The 19763-nt window shown below is 40.4% G+C and overlaps 1 protein-coding gene across 3 annotated transcripts in view; it reads right to left on the bottom strand.

The window, feature by feature from the left end:
* gapvd1 (GTPase activating protein and VPS9 domains 1) overlaps window positions 1-18068 on the bottom strand; it is a 30227-nt gene extending 12159 nt beyond the window's left edge. Inside the window, exons 1-13 of one of the 3 annotated variants that reach the window (XM_046034693.1) lie at window positions 17918-18068; window positions 11669-11887; window positions 11075-11342; window positions 10391-10963; window positions 10008-10091; window positions 9786-9920; window positions 7275-7467; window positions 6575-6655; window positions 4744-4898; window positions 4291-4420; window positions 3877-4002; window positions 3560-3733; window positions 906-1043 (exon numbers count right to left, since the gene is read on the bottom strand). In XM_046034693.1, coding sequence (XP_045890649.1) covers window positions 906-1043; window positions 3560-3733; window positions 3877-4002; window positions 4291-4420; window positions 4744-4898; window positions 6575-6655; window positions 7275-7467; window positions 9786-9920; window positions 10008-10091; window positions 10391-10963; window positions 11075-11342; window positions 11669-11853 — 2242 coding nt within the window. In that variant the 5' untranslated portion in view covers window positions 11854-11887; window positions 17918-18068. Of the gene's footprint in view, window positions 1-905; window positions 1044-3559; window positions 3734-3876; window positions 4003-4290; window positions 4421-4743; window positions 4902-6574; window positions 6656-7274; window positions 7468-9785; window positions 9921-10007; window positions 10092-10390; window positions 10964-11074; window positions 11343-11668; window positions 11888-17917 lie in introns of all 3 variants that reach the window. The other 2 variants (XM_046034694.1, XM_046034695.1) reach the window with 2 other exon arrangements.
* Between the last annotated feature and the right edge of the window lie 1695 nt (window positions 18069-19763).

Raw genomic sequence — 19763 nt, 5'->3', positions numbered from 1 at the left:
GTTAGTAATAATGTGTTGGTGAAGTGCTCTTCAGAGTGTAGTTTTCTGCTGCCTAGCCATGAAACAAGCACTGTACTCCAAGCAAGCCGCCGATCGTGTTATTACCGAGCAGAACAGGGGCAGCAAACGGAACAAAAAGCAATCAAGACACTCATGCATGTCATTTCTGCACTGCACATATTGAAGTGGTGTACTACTTCAATTAACATAAGGCCCAGGCTTTCCAAAGAAACACTTGCGCTGTTAATAAAACACTCTACTGATTTTCACAAAACACTGGTTTTCAAAAGGGGGAGTTAAGCACATAATCTCTTATTAATAAAAGGTTTGGACTGTATGTTCAATTTGCAAGAACAGACAAAGAAAATCTATGATTTATATGATTGTATTCACATTTGGATTAGCACAACAGGTGTAAGTTGATGCCCTGTGTGATAATTGTTATAACAATGGAAGATGTAAACACCAGTTTCAGAGCAACGCAACGTTAAGTCTAGCCAGATAAAAAACTGACACCATGTAAACTGACTGAGGACAGCTGCTGTCCTTGTGCTTCCCTCCCCACTGCTCCACCACAGGTGCAAACACACCTGGTGGCCCCTCTAAGGAAACCCTGAGCTGCCTTTTACTGGCACACGCAGATCTGCCCTGAAAGACAGGCAAGTGCACACAAATATGATGACAGATGCACACACACATTTTTGGTATGGAATGCCATGCAACTGCACCTGGTGTCCCACTCCCCACTATAATGATCCAACATAAATATGCATGCATAGACACATGTGCATGCATACACACATCTGAGGCTGTCATGGAGATGTAGTGCTAGAATCAAGACGATAACAAAAGCAAAACAACAGTCAAAGGGTGTCTACAACAACAGAATGAATCTGGAGCCCTACCTGAGTCACTGGGAAGGACCTCCACGCTCCAGGCCTCGCTTGTGGTCTCTGAGATGGTCGAGCCGTAGGGGTCCAGCAGTACTGAACCTGAACCCGGAAGACACAGCAGGCTGCCGAGCATATTCTCCGCAGCTGCCCCTGAGAGCACAGAGAGCGAGAGAAAGACAAAGAGTTAACCTCACAGCCACAGCACAAACCAGCTTTTTTTGGTCTGTAAAAGTGTCGGACCAGCAAAAAGTCACCTCTACAGTCGCAAAGTCAACTTGAAGGCACCTTTTCGTACTTTAGCAAGCCTTGCGTTATTAAGGTACTGGTGTTGATTCATATTCTGTCATTAGTTCTAATAAATTATTCAGATCTTAAATATGAGCAATATGTGAACTTGAGAATGCCACTAACAGAAATTATGCCTTTGATAAAATGCATTTTTTTTCAATTACAAATTTAATCATTTAGTATATATAATGATTTTTAAAAAATAGTAAGAAATGTCTATTTCAAGTACTGAGAGCCCAAAGTGAAATCTTCAAATTCAAAACTCAAAGAGTTTTAATTTACAATGACATAAAATAGAGAAAAGTAACAAATCCTCACGAGAGCTAGAACCAGCAAACGTTTGGCATTTTTGACTGACTGAAATGACTGATCCATACTGATACTCAATTTAGCGAGTAATTTCTGCACTATGTGGTACTGAATGTACTGATTTCACGTGTTAAATGTTAATTAAAAACTGTTCCATTGCTTTTACAGTATGGCTCGGGGTCTGACTTTTAAACAAACAACACTGTAACGGCCTGAGATAAGCAAAAATAGATAAACCCTCTCTGAATGTTGTGTGGACGGGGCTTCAGAGAGGGTGAGCTTTGCATACAGAGACACACAGAGTTGGAGGTCACATGCATTTCATGCTGGGACCCACAGGCACATATACCACTGCGCCAAAGGTTAGAGGTTAATGGTAATTTCTCACCCTGCCCTGGCCTCCAGGGCCATGACTTTGAGCTGTTGATTAAGCCTAGCATTACTCACAACCAAATTAACGCTTCACCCACCCCCCCACAAAGTCCTCAGCACAGTGTCCCTCCATCTCCATTTGAGAAGCCGTGGCTTAACAAGGCGGAAGAATGCGGAGGAGGGGGAAACGAGCTAGCAGGTGTGAGTGGGAGTCAGTGGCCAAGGCTCAAGACCAAAAAGTCGACCTGTGGTAGCGGTGCCTCCTGGTATGTCATGCTTCCACTTCATGGCACACGCACGGCATGAGCACGCACGCATGCCAGCACACAGGCAACAATGTGTGCTGATGTTGGCGGGGGCAGGGCTCTCATTGGCGGTGGGAGAGCTCTATCCCGCTGTCCGTGTTTACAGTCTTCAAGGTAGGGGCGCAGAGTACTTGTCTTTCAGGTGGATGATTAAATGAGTGGCACAACAAGAAGTGAAACAATTAGAATTTCTGCCTCATTATCATGGTAATCTTATCAGTGGGATAATGAGGTATTAATGGATATTTAATGTGCATCTCATAACCCAGTCCCTTGGAGAAAACACATAAGGAAATCGCTGTAAATTCACTTAATGATGGAAAAGTCCCCCAACGCCATATTCCGAAGAATGAAAAATGGTGGATGCAAATGAGAAGGAACCAAGGTCAATAAGACTGCAGGGACAGAGTGAATGTCAGAGAGAGAGGGATAGAGAGAGAGATGGGCAGGGGGAAGGCTGTGACGAAAAAGACTGAAGCAGAGGAGACAGGAAGACGGGGGTCTGAAAAACACAAAGACCTAAATAATCTTTCTACAGCTGGTTTCACATTAGAGGAACCTGTTATCTGCACAACCTGTGTCTTACCATCATAGTTTTGGCTTAACAGAGTGCAGAGGCTGAAGTTGCCGTCCACTATCTACTGATGTTTATCTTACATATCAACATATCATAATTGTGCATGTACTATTGTTAAGTATTGCCACTGTGATAATACCAGCTAACTTCAGGGTATGCTTCTAGAGACATGCAGAAAATAACTTGTTTTACACCTAGAGTAATTTTTATATTTTCATCAAATGCATCTAATTCACTGGTGTATTCTCTCAATTGGAAGATAATTGCATATTCAGTCAAATCTAAGAGTCAGTGGCAGTAGAATGAAAAACAGATACAAATTGTGAAATCTATCATTGTTGCTTCATCCTTAAAACTGTGACTCAAAAGATGAATATTACCAACTGTTAAGTGTTTCTTACTTAAATTGCAAAAGCACAAATACTGACAGTAAATTTAGAAAACAAAAAGACAAATTTCATACATCTACCTTAACCCAAACACATATTACTGTATTCAACCTTGTTCCCAGAAAAACAACTAGAAAGATTGGCCTACACACTGACCTATAAATCTAATTACTTAAATGTTAAAATGCAATTCAAAGGATTTTTTAAACAACTATCATGATCAAACAACAAGGGCCGTGCATGTGTATAAGCAGTGCCATATATCATGTGGTGCATTTCTTCATAGGACCTTAGCTGAACTGAAGACCTGCTTTTTGATGCTATTTCACCCACATACCACAAGGTGATGACATTTCCCTTACTATACTAAATCAGCAGTCCTCATGTGCAGCATTTACAAATACAGCTAACTAAGCCGTGTCCCACCTGCTATCTCCTGCAGCCGATCTTCATCCATGTTGGGGTCAAAGTCACTGCCAAGCACATCAGTGCTCCAGGTTTCGCTGACTGTCTCAGAGATGTCCCGATCATCTGTCAGACCCATCATGTCTCTGATCTCAAACTTGCGCAGTTTGTCATCCAGGTTGTCCTGAGTGGTGGCTGAAGGAGACACACAGTGTTAGTCTGAATATCTTTCATTTGTCATCTTTCATGTGTTTACAAAATTGCTGTATCTGAAAAATATATATTTATGCTTCCAACTCTTCAACTTCTTGGCAAAATTCAGAAATACACACACATACCCTGTTCGTGCTCCAAAAGCTGTAGAGCCTCAACCCCGTTGCTGCCGGATGGTCCGGCTCCCAGCTCAGAAACGGACTCTCCCTCCAGGTCCAGAGATGACACAGAGTTGGAACGATTCGATGGACCTGAGGAAAAACCTTATAAAATTACAACAGACACAAGATAATGGGACAGACAGCGGTCATGTCTTAGATTAATTATGTAAATTTTTCTCTCTTTTACTTGTTTGTTTTTGTCCAAATAACTCACAAAGATTAAAAAAAGAAGACGGACAATCACAATGATGAGCTTCCCCCAAACCAAAACCACTTTACAAGTTTTTAATATTACTGTGAAAATATAAACGAACAAGCATTTAGCAATAGCAGCAATTCATATTTTTGTTATGTTTCAGCATCAGACTGCAGACTGACCCTCTGAGATGCCTTCCAAGTTGTCACTGCAGAGGGAGAACCGCAAGGTTTTGTCTGGTTTACCATGCAGCTTAGTATCATCAGCATGGCCATCCCCCTGGGTCCCATCAGCCATCTGCAGGTTCAAAACCTAGAGCGCAGTGGAGAGAGGGAGGGCAAACATAACAAAAATATCACTTATGTTTGGTTGCAAACTTGCTTTGCCATGAGACATTCTTGCCAGGAGGTATTAAAACAACCAAAGATGGTGGTAGTAATCAGGATCAGGGAGTTAGTTTTACAAGGTTTATTATCAATTGCATAACATTGCAAGCACACACGAAGCATTACAAAATGCATGACACCGACTCTAAGAAGTCTTATTCCCCTGTAATGACAGGAAGAAATATGACATTGAATGTATCGCATTATCATCTCTCCTGCAAATGAGCACATTAATTCAAATCACATTACCTCATTCTCTGACATCATCCCAGGGATAGTCTGGGGACCAGTTCCGAGTGAAATAACCAGCACCTCCTCTGGCATCAGCTCCTGCAGGGATTCTTGGGAGCTGGCCTCTGCCTCCCCCTCCTGGGCTATGTTGGTACGGCTGCGGCTACGAGCAGCTGCTGGTGGTTAGCAGTTTGGAGGGAATTAGTAGGGAAATCATTGTTATTTACTGATTGTAACATTCAGAGGGCACTAAAAAAACAACATATGTTAAATGGATTTGGGCAATACATTCAGGTATTCATGTTTCACCAAGCAACGGCCAAAGCTTGAAACTAGAGAACTAAGACTCTCATCTGGTATGTCACACCAATGCATTGCTTGAAAATGCTATTTGTGAGAAATGAGAATTACTTTTGCGGCTAATAACATTTTCACTTCTAAATGAGTGATGAGTCATAAAAAGTCAAAATTTGTTGAGCATTTTCCCATTCGTTCATTATGTAGCTGTAAACTTGTGTGACATTAAAGACGAGTTTATCTTTCGGTTCTAGCTGTTAGACAGTAGTTAGTTAACAATAATTAAAGGCTGAGCTTTCTTTTAGCATGAACATTTTTGAAACATTTTTGAAATCACAAAATGATATTCCCATGGTTAAGCTGAAAACACACAAAAGCACATTGACAGCTTTGCTCACAGTGTCACTAGAGAACAAAAGACACTTTCTGCAATATTATTTGAACAAAGTTATTTTAGCTACGCTAGTGTGAAAAACATATAAAACATTGTACACTAAAATATATTAACATGAAATAAGATTTAAGTTCACTGCTGACAGCTTCTGGTGTAACTGAAACATGGCACTCAGCTGAAATACAAACTGAGCTGCTTCCTCTACATGTCTGGGATCCAAATGGCAGGCCTGACATAATGAAACTCTTAAGCAGCACAAGACGTTCATACAACTCTAAAGATGGGTCTGATACACTGTTTTTCTGGCTGTATTGCATTGATTCTTGAGCTCCATCATTAATAAATTGAAAAGAACAACTAAGTACAGGTACTGTGCCTGCCTGGTTTTCACCAATTATCTCAAGAGAGTTACATAAATACAATCAAGACACGCGGCCACATCACACTCTGGATTGTGTTTCCTTCTCAATTGCATCAAAGCATGAATGAGGGAGTCAACAATTTAAAGAATATGAAAAGGATGCTGGTTATATTACACATTTTTCTAGACCCACATTATCTCAGTTGGAAATTTTTTTAAGAGAACTGAAACTGAAACCATATACATCCAAATAATACACAAACAAGAAGAGCCAATATAATAGTTTTGCGCTCACTCTCAGAGATGATGCCATATGTGCTATTAAAAAACACAACCACGCAATCACAGAATCACCATCTTTGTGGGTAGTAATTGCACTAGTGTCTCCTTTATTTAAGATAAGATGTTTCTTTATTTATCCCTGTAGGGGAAATTCAATTTCAACACAAGTCAGTCAGGCAGACCAGAACGAGGAAAGGTGGAAGATAGATATTTTTTTCCCACCCTACCTGGTAATGAAAAGCCATAATCCGCTGAATGAGGAAGCAAAAAGGGAAAAACAAAATGAGTAGAAAAACTTCTTAACTCTAATAATGAGCCAAAGCACTGTGCAAGCCAAAGCAAGCATGATGAGAGCACATGGACAATAGCAGTGCTACTGTAAGTAACAGTGGCGAGGCAAGGAGGTTACTGAGCAGCTAGGAGCATGGACTGGACACGTAACTGGAGGAAACGACAGATATATGGGTTAAGTTTTCTCCAGCTCTAACACGACTGACAGGCTACTGGCTACCCACCAAAAGGGGTTACTAATGGAATGTGAGCGGACAGTGTAGTGGTCGTGGGGTCCCAGGATGTTATAGCAGCTAAGTGTTGTCCTGGTCATTCATTGGCAGCACAGGAGGAAAGGAGAAGGACAAGGTGGGGAGTTGGAGAAAGAATACAGAGTACATCTCAGAACTGTAAAGTATTTCAACTGTCAAGTCAAGATTGTGTGTATAAACATCGTATTTCAGAGGAGCAAGCACAAGTGGTTCATTTCTAATTAAGGGGGTGTTGCTACAGCATCATTTGTCTTGAGAATGCTAATGAAGGTAGTCTATGCATCTTTTCCATCCATTCCAATTAAAATGAGTTCATTTATATTTGGTAATTTAATTGGTTGTCATTTCTGTAATTGAGCCTCAATCCAGGCCATGCTAATTATCCTTATAACAAGCTGAGAAGAAGCTCATTAGCTTCCTATAAAACACGGGCCTTTCACTAGCCTTCACCACTCGACTCTTACTTGTTTATTCTGCTTCTCATTAGACAAAATATTTCACTTCCATCTTCCAGTTCTTGTTTCAAATTGTGAAACTCCTATGAAGCAAAATATGCTTCTCACATAAGGAAATTAAAAGACGTTGCATCATATCAAGCACACAAATACATGTATTCCAAAAACCCTGAATGGCAGTAGGAAGATGGAGGCTGTGATGCTGTGGAGGTAAGTACCTATGGGGAGCCTGTTCTTCTTGTTGGCAGGAGTGGTAGCTGGGGAAAGCTGGGGGGTGTTGGAAGGAGTGAGCTCCAGACTGTTGCTCTTCACAGTTCGAGACTGGGGCACGTTGGCAAGCAGGGTCTCCAGAGCCATGTGTTCCTCCTCCCTAAGGTGGTCCCCTGCCATCACACTCCGCACAAAGTCCACCTATGCAGGAGGTGGAAGACATTATTCTTAAGACCATCACAATGAATCACTCCTTGGGCGGTATCAAGGTATTATGGTATACCAGGGTATTTAGAAAGTTTCAAAACTGTCAAAAATACAGCTGACAAACTGTAACCTGCACAGCTAAACTGACAACTTCACTGCTCACCGTTTCCCATGCTCCGCTGCATTCACCTGCCGCTCACTATTCTCACAAAATGAAGCTACTTGATGGCAATAACGTTAAGAGTTCTAATGTAAAAGAAAAATGCCTCTGCCCCTGTTTTGGAGCATATTGGGTTTAGTCCCGATGATAAAGGTGAGCCAACCAACACGGACGAAGATGTTTGAACATCACCTCCGTTCAGCCCACGAAGAGTCATTGGGTTCTCCAGCAAGAATCTACAGAAGGCGGCACTTATTCCCAAGCTACTCATTATTTTATGGGTCATACATATTCAAACACAGTAAGACTTGTCTAAGTAAGCTAATTACATATTAGTAGCCCATCTACATTTTATGACAAATACCGTCATATACCGTATATACCCTGGTGAAATATTAAGGTATGAAAATATACATACCGCCCAAGTCTACTTGGAAGTTAACAGCTTTCTCAGGAAAGGGCATGAGATGACAAGTCTGCACTTGCCAAAGTACTGTTCTCTGTGAGTCTGAATTGTCGCTGGTACAAAATGTGGGATTACACGTCACGTTATTAGATTTCACTGACAAAAGGTATTTCGCAATGAAGGGAGGGAAAGAATCAAAACGAAAGCCAAACACAAGCTTTCATTCACAAATAAACCAAAAGGCACTTGGTATGTATGTGTATCAATCATTATGTATTGATACATACTGTATTACCATATGCATATAATCTACTCTGTAACTATCTGAAGGTCATCTTGACAAATTACTTAACAGTGTTTGTCACATCTATTATTAAAGCTTTCATATACTGCTATTAGCAGTCTCACAGTGTAGTTCCCTTTTTTAATTGTGAACTAAGTCGTGATGTACCTGCTTGTAATTTACTTGTGACTATAAGTTAAGGTAAATAATGATGACACATTAAACCAGACACATACAACAAGACAATTATCCCCTATGGTACAGTGTTGCTTCTAGGTAAAATACCTATTTTTGGCCTTTTACTCATAATACATCCTCAATTATGACGCAATACTTTAAAAAAGACCCAGGCCCCAAGGAAACCATGCAGTGTATTCATTTTCTGGAGGTCATGTTGAATCCCTTTTTTAGCAGCCTTTCTCAAGTAGTTCACCTCCATCATCTCTCTCCACAGAAAATGGAAAAAATAAATAAATGTAATAAAATTGTTTAATGTACTTTATTTCATAATTAGGTAATGGAAACTTGTTGCCTTTAAGTAACACCATACTTTTATGAATTCCCACCACAACATTTTTTTGGTAATGTATAACGACTGTTTTTGTTTGAATTTTTTTGTCTTACATTCAAAATAGTTGTGAAGTGAGTGGGGGGTGGTGATGGAGCAGTGGATAAGACCCATACCTTGGGTGTGAGAGACCCAGGTTCAACTTCCCACTCTGACACATCCACCACTGTGTCCCTGAGCAAGACCTCTATAGCAACTGTAAGTTGCTTTGGATAGAAGCGTCAGCTAAATCAATAAATGTAATGTAATCGATTATCAAAATAGTCGCAGATTAATTTAATAGTCAACTAATCGATTAATCGTTTCAGCATAATTGTCAACATCATTTTCTTTTCGTCTCTACAAATTAACCTAAATAAATAATATTACACTGTACAGCCTACACTTACTGTGCACTGTATGAGTCCTCTCTGCAGAGCATATCTTATCAATATTCTACATCTCTTCAAAAAAAATAAGGTAGAATTAGCAGTCCCAGTTGATGTTAGTGAGGATAAATTAGAATTTATTAATGGAGGAAGACAACGAGCTGCTAGCAACCCCGCAAGTTGGCAAATGTTGGCAAGAAAAACACGTTTAAAAATATTTTACCAACTGGCATTATGATTGCGTACCATGGAGGACATGTGCAGTAACAGGATATTTGCTCAACAAACTATGCTGCAGGCAATAGAATGCACAGATGTTCAAGGAAATATACAAATGTACGAGGCAAGGTGCTCCAAAATCTTATCAAAGCATCTTGTCTGTGGGAAATACCTAAGATTCAAGCATGGCAGTTTTAGAGTGTTGTTCTTGTGGTCTACCCTGTAAAAGGGTGGTGGCACATAATAACTTGAACTTGTTTATATTAGCACTAATATTACACTTTGATACCAATCGCGAAAGAGCCTACCAGCACGAGCAGCTGATGATGTGAAATATAGACCGCAGTCCTACTGAGGCCTTCGAGAAGGTTCATTGAGGACATGGGTGGGGTCTCAACTGCTCTTCCTCCAATCACCACATCCAGAAAGGCAGCTACACAACTCTTCAGACAGGGACAAAGAAAGGTAATTTAGTATAGTAAGGAGAAATATGTTGCTGGAACTAAAAATCATCACAATGGTTCACACACCTTATCAAATTTGGACAAACTGCTTTTTCTCCTTGGGTCTGCATCATCATCAGCCATGGCCAACTGCTGCAAAAGCTGCCCCACCTGTGTAACAAAAAAAATGCATTATCAGTCTATACTGTAGAATGATTCTGGTGGTGATGGCGCAATAAGACTGGATAAGACTATGCCTTTGGTGTGAGAGACCCGGGTTCAATCCCCCACTGTGACCCATCCACCATTGTGTCCCTGAACAAGACACTTAACCCCTAGTTGCTCCAGAGGTGTGTGACCTCTGACATGTATAGCAATTGTAAAAAGAAAAATTGTAAAAGCGTCAGCTAAATGAATAAATGTAAATGATTCACGCATGTATGATGTAGAATACCGGCGGTGCCACTGACCTGCATTAGATTGAAGCGGGCCACTTCATTGATGGGGGCGTCTGAGATAATACCGTACTGTTCTGGGTTAACTATAGCTGGGCAGATGAAGCAGGTCAGCAGCAGGTCTGTACACATGGTACGCACCTCGCCCACCTCAAGACGCTCCACACATGACAAAGTCTTGTACATCTGCGACACAATCCAGCGCAGGCTGTGGGGAAAGCAGTAGGTGTTCTGCTTCAGGTAACCAATAAACTTGTTGACCAGAGCCACCAGTTTGGCTTCATTGGCCTCCACAGCTGCCTGCACCCTTTGTTTGTAGCCCTCAGAGCCCTTCTCTCCGAAGCGTTCCTGCTGGGCCGGAGTGAGGCGCTCCGTCACCTTGGCTGGGTCGGTCTCCAGGTGGTCTTCATCTTCCACCAGCAGCTGCATAATGGGTTCATGGAGGGTGGCAGTGAGGAAGAGCTTGGCTGAGTACAGGCCCTCGGAGAAGAGCTTGAAAAGGATGCTGAAGGCACAGGTTCCCCGTCGCAGAAGACGGCGGGGGTTGTCGCTCTCCTTCAGCTCGAACTCTATCAGATATCGCAACACCTGGGAGTTGGCAAGAAAGAAAGTTGAAAAAGATAGAAACAGCTCATCTTACTGAGAGGCTATTATATTGTTTTCCAATGTGTAACACCAGAGACAGTTAGGGCCCCTGACCTGTAGCAGGTAGCTCTCATCCTCCTGCATGATACAGTTGCCATAAAGTGAGGTGAAGACTGCGTGGATGACCCCCTGGGTGTGCTCCTGGCTCAGCCTCTCTCCTGCCACCAGACAGGATGCCACCAGTCTTGGGTTCTCCCTCAACCTGGCCAAGAACTCGCCATAGATCGTCTCCTGGAAGCCCAAAGTCTTGTAGCCGTCGACAAACTGTGTGTCTTCCAACATTTTGGCATGTTGGCAGCATTCAGCCGGAGAGGCCTCCACACTGTAGAACAGAGTTGTTTCATTACTACTATCATGTAAACCACAAGTTGTCATTTTTACATTACTGTTTAGGTATCGATTAGACAAACAAGTTTTGTGAGTTTCAGAGGTTCTGGCAGACATATATTTTAAACATGGAGAGTGCCAGGCTGGCCCGCAGACTCCAATCTTTATGCAAAGCCAGGCTAATCGCCTCCTGGCTCCTGCTCTGTTCTAAATGCATTCAAATCCATCTTCTCATCTTGCTTTCGAAAAGAAAGCAAATAAGCATGCTTCCCAAAAGGTTGAACTATTCCCTTGGTGGCTATTCATGATGGTAGGTCTGACCTGGTGAGAATGAGACGATCGAGGTTGATCCTCTGCTGCTTGGCGATCCATGCGGCACGGTACAGCTTCTCAGCCGTCTTCAACACATCACTGTTGAGCCTCTGGATCAGCTGCTTCTCAGATGCCACATACAGCCGCTCCTGCTTCAGGTGGTGGGCCAGAGTGTGGATGTCTGGCTTCACCATCTTCACCAGCTCACACAGGCAGAGAGGGAAATGACTGGAGCACAAAGAGGACAACATGCAATGGAAACAGTTAAATAAGGTTAATATGTGGAACGGAAACTAAACAAAAGCTTAAATAACCTCTTTTCAAATGTTACACCAAGGTCCCATTGGAAGAAAAAAAGTTTAAGTTTCTTAAATCAGCTGTGTTAAAGGGGAGCTTTAAATTTTACATCTAAAAGTCAACTTACTATAGTCACACTGCTCAGTGAACACAGCTGTGTAATGTCCAAAAGATGCTTTGTCAAGTATGAGGAAATACCCCTCATGACATCATCAGGGGTTATCTCAGTTTGTGCATCAAGACACACTTACAACAAAAACCTTGTGTTGTGTTGAAATGATAACCAATTAATTGATTTTCTCTGTCTATATTTGGGTTTTGTATTGTTGGTCAGACGAAACAAGACGCTTTGAGAAAGTGTGACGAACATTTTCATAAATCCTAACTGGTGCATTGAGTCCTGAAACTTGACCCATACTTGACCCAAATGTCAGGGTAGCACAGCATCTGCTGCTTCAAGCTTGACTATTCTTTTTTTAATTCTGCTCCTTCCACCAACCTTATATATTCCTTTAATGTTTATTACAGTTTTTTTTTTCACAGGCACATCAGAGAGGAAAAACAGCATTTATTCAGTACATCATTTTTGTAACTTTCTGGCATGGGACTTGTAACTTGTCCGTTACCAAACAAACACGAATAAGCCCAAAAAAGTTGGCATTTTGAACTCATGGTTGATATTTAGTAGTGAATCTTAAATTATTTTTTTTGCAAATAATATCAGTGTTCATTATTTGTTAGTTACGCTGCATATTAAAAGTAATTGTATTTAGAGGAGAATCAGGAACTAGTTCTCTTTTTCTGGCTGAACTCAGGCATGATGCTCGCGTCATACAAGGAGAGTCATTTGCATTCCATGTGCTTCACACACTGGCCCAATGACAACAGCAGAGGCACGCTTTTTCACAAGCTTTGGGAGACGCTACATAGAAAACTATGCAAATCACACTCCCTTTTCCAGATATACACAGCCAAGACATACAAACCAAGCTGAGGGCATGAAATTTTAATGATTTCTTGGTGAATCCTTTGCACAAAAGCCTCTTTGTGGCTGGTTGAAAACATAGCAAACATGGATTTAACTGTGGAGTTATGCTCTGGGAGGAGAATGAGACTAGACTGGAGAAAGCTGCCTCAGAGTGGGAACGACTGCAAGACAGTGTCAGCGCCCCAAACTAACAGACAACCACAACGTTAGAGTTGATATGCCTGACAAATCAAGTTGGTTATGCAGATTTAAACCCATAATGATAGGTTTTACATTGAATTCCCTTGGCAAGAATAAACGGTACTAAATAATACTGATCTCCAATTACTGTGATAGATTGTCATAATTTTTGTAAACAACAGGTCAACTTTAAAGATCATCCAATCCCAGCTTACACCGGGACAGGTCGCCAGTTTCTCGCAGGGCCACACATAGACAAACAACCACTCACACTCATATCCACACCTAAGGACAATTTTGGAGACACCCAGCATGTCTTTGGATGGTGTCCCCACACAGACACGGGGAGAACATGCAATCTCCACACAGAAAGGCCGGCAACCGGCGTTTGAACCCACAACCTTCTTGCTGTGAGGCGACGGTGCTAACCACTGCAACACCACTCCACCCTTAGTTAAATACCACTCTAATACAAATAAACTATCAGTATGTTATTTTTTGGTTTAGAGATAAAAATGCATAATAGTGTTATTCAAGTAATTCTTCAAAAAAGGCACAGCTGCACCTCTTACATGAGAAACATGACGGCCACGTGGTGCTGCAATCAATAAACAAAACGAATAGATAATGTTTTCGTTTCATCATTTCACATCATTATATTAGTCCTGTGGTAGCACAAAAGTGGAGTGCAACAAATAAACAGACATGAAAATATACTAAATCACAGTTGTAATTATATAAATATGAGCAATAATTGCTAACAATTACTGTGTTTACATCAATAAACACTTATAGCTGCGTACAACTACACTGTATTTTACTTTCTTAATCATTATACCATTACATGTTTATACAGTGCTTATAAATGCTAAATAGGGGACTTGTGTTAGCAAAATAAGATGGGTTTTAACCCGGACTGCACCTAAAGATTATTTGCCTTATCGAATAACCTCAAGACTATTTTCTCAATTAATCGAGAATTTGTTTAGTCTATTAAATGTCCGAAATCAGTGAAAAATGTCCATCACAATTTCCCGGAGCCCAAGGTGAAGTCTTCATATTGCTTTTTGGTCTAAAAACAGTCCAAAACCCCAAAACTGTTCAGTTTACTACTATTGAAGGATATGAAAACCAACATATTTGAGAGGATAGAAACAGTGACCATTTTTCTTTAAAAAAAATGACTGAAACGATTAATCAGCAATTATCAAAGCACTTGCTGATTTATTTTCTGTGGATCAATTATCAACTAATCGTTTCAGCTGTACATTATATGCCAGTAGACACAAGTAAGCTAATCCTCAGAAAAGGTTTTGTCATTGTGAATATTTTGTTTATCGTTTGAGTATGATTTTTTATCTGCTCTTTCAATTAGTACTAGTAAGTAATATCACCTGACTTAAGCATCTTAGGGCATAACACAAACAACTCAGGTTACAGACGGGACTGCACTATAACCAACCACATGCTTTAAGTCAACTACATTTAGGACTTTCTAGATTAATAGATCTGACTGAATTGACAGGTAACTGAGTACGCTCATGGCTCACTTCCATTTATACACTCATATTCTTGAATAAGCACATTCCTCACATACTTGCAAGGAAGTGAAAAGGCAACTAGGCTATTAAGTGGCTAGCAGAGTGGTTAACTGCCATTTGTTATGGCCTCCTGTGCCCGTCAGCTCCAATACAATACGCTGCATAAAGCTACCTGGTGAGTCAGTCATGGAGAGTACTGAGGAACTCTAAAGCAGAAGAGAAACCAAACAACAGACAGCGTGACGTAAGGCATAATCTGCAACCTTCTGAGCTGTGTGAGAATGATCGTAGTGAATACTGTTAAAATGACATAATTATAATAACAAGGTAGCATAAGAGAGAAGAGGCGGGGCAGAGACAAAGCAGAAGATTTAAAATGTCAGGGCAATTCCAACCACTTAAGCTATGTAATGAAAAAGTTTCAAATTATCTTTAAAATGCAAAGCACAAAACAATGCCACTTATCAAAAAATGTCAGTAAATATCACAGCACCAGAGTAAATACGTTTAGAAAACAGCCCAGTCTTCCTACAACATGATCTAAAGACACACACACACACACACACCCCAACGGAAAAAGGTGCTTTTTATAGAAATTCAAAGGATTTCACTTTCTACAAAAGGTATTCATGTATCTGAGCCCACATCCTCTTCACACTTCCCTTTCCGATAATTTCTTACACTGCTCAGCAAACAAAATAGTACAGTACACTAAATACATTACTTCATACACCATTCGAGCTGGGTACTGAGCCTCAATACTTTTCAAGCACCATACCACTGACTATCAAAAACTGTTAAGAAATGAAAGCTGGCATTGAGTATTTTGGTCGGACTGTAAGTGGTTGGGGGGGGGGGCGCAAGCGACTCGCCCCCACAAACGCCCACTTCTTTATACCTTAATGTCACCACTATCCCAAACAAATGTTTGACAATGTCCACAGGCTCCGACACAAGAAGCTGTAGTGGTGGCAAATAGAGAAATAAGACCAAACACACGTAAGCCATGTTCCGATTCAGCAGCAGTGTCTTCCTAAATCCTTGTTTATACACCAAATAGAGTATGAAGGGCAGATTAGACTGGTTTCATGTTACTCCTCCATGGTCAGTTGAGAAAAATGGTGTTGTTAAGCTGGAATTCCTGAATAAATCCCATTGTTTGTAATTGTTGTCAGCTTAGATATGCAGTTAATCGCAGGGTGTTGTTATATGTATTTTTTATAGATAAGTATATATCATTAACATAGAGTACCGTTTCCACAAGTTGTCCACAAGATGACTTGTACTGTAACCTAAGTAATAACGGAACTTAACCCAGTTTACCTCAGGTACTGTCACTATATCTGCTGCCTTGAGGGCAACTTCTTACAATTTGTTTTCGACAGGGTCAGGATGGACCTTGTCAACTGGAGAAGAGGTAAAAGTGGTCGAACCATATCTTGTTGCCCAAGACATTCAATCCACTATTAAGTGAAATGGCTTCAAGGAAATTATGAAAACACTGCAGTGTGCATTGTGAAGACACTTTACCCACAATAAAATCACAAACGTGCAGCAGCTGTCATGACAAAGTGAAGCAAACAACACAAACACACAGATAGATACACACGTGCCACCAGCTCTGCAGTTCAGAGCTCTCTTAACCAAATTGCAGTCATCTCCTTCAGTGAATGCAGATTCTCATTAGTTCCCATCCTAATGTAGAGTTTAGTACTACATTAGGACGGGGACTAATGAAGCAGTGACTGTACCGCAAATAAACCAACCACCAGCTAACCAACAAAAGAGGAGCCAGAGGAGACAGATGGTTGTATTGAATATTAATGTTGTTTTCTCTATCGAACTGCAATTACCATTGCTGTTGTCGGTTAACTGCAAAACTTTCAGCATTGTGCATCCTGGCAAGGAAAGCTTCTAAATAATGAATGAGACTAGGAATTATTATAAATCCAGTTACAAAGTCCTTCCACTCTCAAACCATGAAGTAGACTGACCACTTCCAGGCAATCTGTAGTCATCATTGCAGGGAAATAAAAGTCCTGAGACTGACCCTCAATCGGATTATGATTAAGTATGATTATAAGACTTAATCATACTATGAAGTGAGTGGGATTCCTGAAACTATAATGTCAAGTAATGATTTGCTGTGTAATGCAACAATTGGCACTGGATAAAAATGTTAGTCCTTTTGTGGTGAGTGGATTTGGAGCTCGGATAATTCAGGACCAGTAAACTATAAACACCAGTTACTGTAAAAGTGGGAGATAATGACTGTTTATTTTGGCTGTAATAAAATATTATCATTTAAGCTTTAAGGGACAATTCACTGAGCCTTCAGGTCTTTTTTTTGTTATCTTATTTTGTCTGGAAAAGCAAAACAAAAAAGTATTAAATTTGATGAAAACGGGGAAAAGCAGCAAAACATCACATTTGGCAAGAGGTAGCCAGCAAATGTTTAGTTTTAGTAAAGTAATACTTTATGAATTATCTTAACCTGACTGACTAATTTTTAACTGTGACTAACTGATATAGTAATATTGTACAAAATAGGGAGGTAATTACAAAGAGTTAATGGTAATATCCAGTGTTTAAAAATGTATGATGTTAAATGCCTAATACATCCCTAGGCCTTACAAACATAAAGCTTAGAAATACTGTCCGGCTATGTTATGTTGTTAGGCTAACAACTTCAGATTCTCTCTTCACAGGCTCCATGGGTGGGTTGACACAAAAAGCTGAAACATTTTAATGTTTTGCTAACGTCAAGTTGCAAGTTTATAACGTCCTTGATATGACAGTGCTGCCAACCGAGATTTAGCCAGGCAGCCAACAAATCTAGATGGGTTAGTGTAAGTTAATGTCTGTTCTCGCTAGCTAGGTTAACTTGATATAAATTAACGTTACCATCTGACAAGATGAGAATCATATAAAATAACGTTTCACCACTAACCCAACTAACCCAGTTGGGTCTGCTAAACGCTATGATGAAGGAAACTGACACAACCCAAAACACCCAGGTCTTAATACACTGATACCAAAGACGGACTTGTGTTTGCTCTGATTTTGGAGAACAGCAAACTGCTAATCTAGCAGTAGCCTGCTAACGTTAACCAAGTTAAACTACCGTTTGCTAGTCAAGCACAGTCGGCTAACGATAAGCTAGTTAGCTGCGTTAGCTTAGCTTTAGGCTGTAAGCTCCTGAGTAACCAAATGTCACCAACAACACATGCTAACATACACTCAGCAACTTACCAAACGTAATTAGCGCGTACTGGTTGTTCACAGTTTCTCTAAACACAGCTGATCATGAGATATCTCGAATCAGAGGAATTGTTTGTTGGCGGTTAGCCGTCTCACACTGGCTTCTGCAGGAGCGAACAGTGCTGTCATTTGCTGTCATCACGAGGAGACCTGCGCAACTCGCATGCGCAAAGGCGTGATAAAGGGAGCTTTCGCACTAAAATATGAAACAGGCCTGCACATCATGTTGTTTCTGTAATTTTAAGAGTTAGGTTCAATATCTAACGCATCCCACAGCAAATGGAAAACTACACACTAAACCCAATCCTGTGTGATGTTCAGATCCACTCTCTGTATGCTGTACTGGATCTTACTGGATAATTTCTCAAACTTAATTTCTAGAGAGAGCCAGTCACAAATTCATTACCACTTTCAATAACAGTAGTCTCTGTTGAAGGTTTTTCTTTCTACCAAATGTGTGTAAACTGTAAAGCAGATTAGTGTACACACTAGTTGACATAGCATATTGTAATTTTTGTCATCAGGGTTACATAAAAGTTTTGTTTTCTTCACATTCTTTCCAAAATCGCAGTTTATACTTTCTATTATAAAACTAAAAAGAATGTGACTTTGGAATACATCCCCTTGAATTAACAAACTCCATTATTATCTCACATTATTATATTAATATATATGTTCATGTGGGCACCTAAATGTTGTTTTAAGACAGACTTGAAACATTGCAAACCTATCATTTAATGAATTTTTTAATGAATGAAAAATTGTATGAAGAGTACAGCTGAATCATATCAACTATACATTTACAGATAATGAAAAGATTGATACAAACGGCAATACGGTCAGCAAAGGCTTGTCCATAGCTGTCCGTAGAATGAACCATCCACTGAGTCTTTCTTAAAAGGCTTTTTACATCTACACTGAATAAAAGATCACTAAAGCTGGACATTTACCTGAAGTTCATCCCCTGACAGTACTGCAATATTACAGTGCAGTATGATAAGACATGCAAACTAAAAGAAATCACATTTTTCACTTGGAAGGGAAAGTTTTTCAATAAAGATATCAGAATATATAGCCTATAGTGAACAGACGCACACTGAGTCAATCAATAGTGTGGTTATACTGTACATTTACTGGCTGAAATTAATAATAGCCATGAAGAAAGTACAAACTAAATTATATATGTATGTATATTAATGTATCCTTCCCCCACAGCCAGTCAAAGCAGATGGCCGCCCACCCTGAGTGAAGGTTCTGCCCAAGGTTTCTAACTTCTATAAATGAGTTTTTCCTTGCCTCTCTTGCCAAGTACTTGGTGGGAACTGTTGTGTCTCTGTAAATAATATTGCAAAGAGTACGGTCTGGACCTGCTCTATGAAAAGTGTAATGAGAAAACTTGTACACTCACTGGCCACTTTATTAGGTACACCTTGCCGTAATACCGAGTTGGACCCCTTTTGCCTTCAGAACTGCCTTAATTCTTTGTGGCATACTTTCAACAAGGTGTTGGAAACATTGCTCTGAGACTTTGGTCCATATTGACATGATAGCATCACGCAGTTGCTGCAGATTTGTTGGCTGCACATCCATGATGTGAATCTCCCATTCCACCACATCCCAAAGGTGCTCTATTGGATTGAGATCTGGTGTCTGTGGAGGCCATTGGAGTACAGTGAACTCAATGTCATGTTAAAGAATCCAGTTTGAGAAGATTTGAGATTGTGACATTATCCTGTTGGAAGTAGCCATCAGAAGATGGTAACACTGTGGTCATAAAGGGATGGACGCGGTCAGCAACAATACTCAGGTAGGCTGTAGCATTTAAACAATTTGCTCA

The sequence above is a fragment of the Micropterus dolomieu genome, linkage group LG21, assembly GCF_021292245.1.
Source record: "Micropterus dolomieu isolate WLL.071019.BEF.003 ecotype Adirondacks linkage group LG21, ASM2129224v1, whole genome shotgun sequence".
Classification (NCBI taxonomy): Eukaryota; Metazoa; Chordata; class Actinopteri; order Centrarchiformes; family Centrarchidae; genus Micropterus; species Micropterus dolomieu.
Note: the sequence above shows the minus strand (reverse complement) of the source record. Positions and strands in the feature narration are given on the sequence as shown.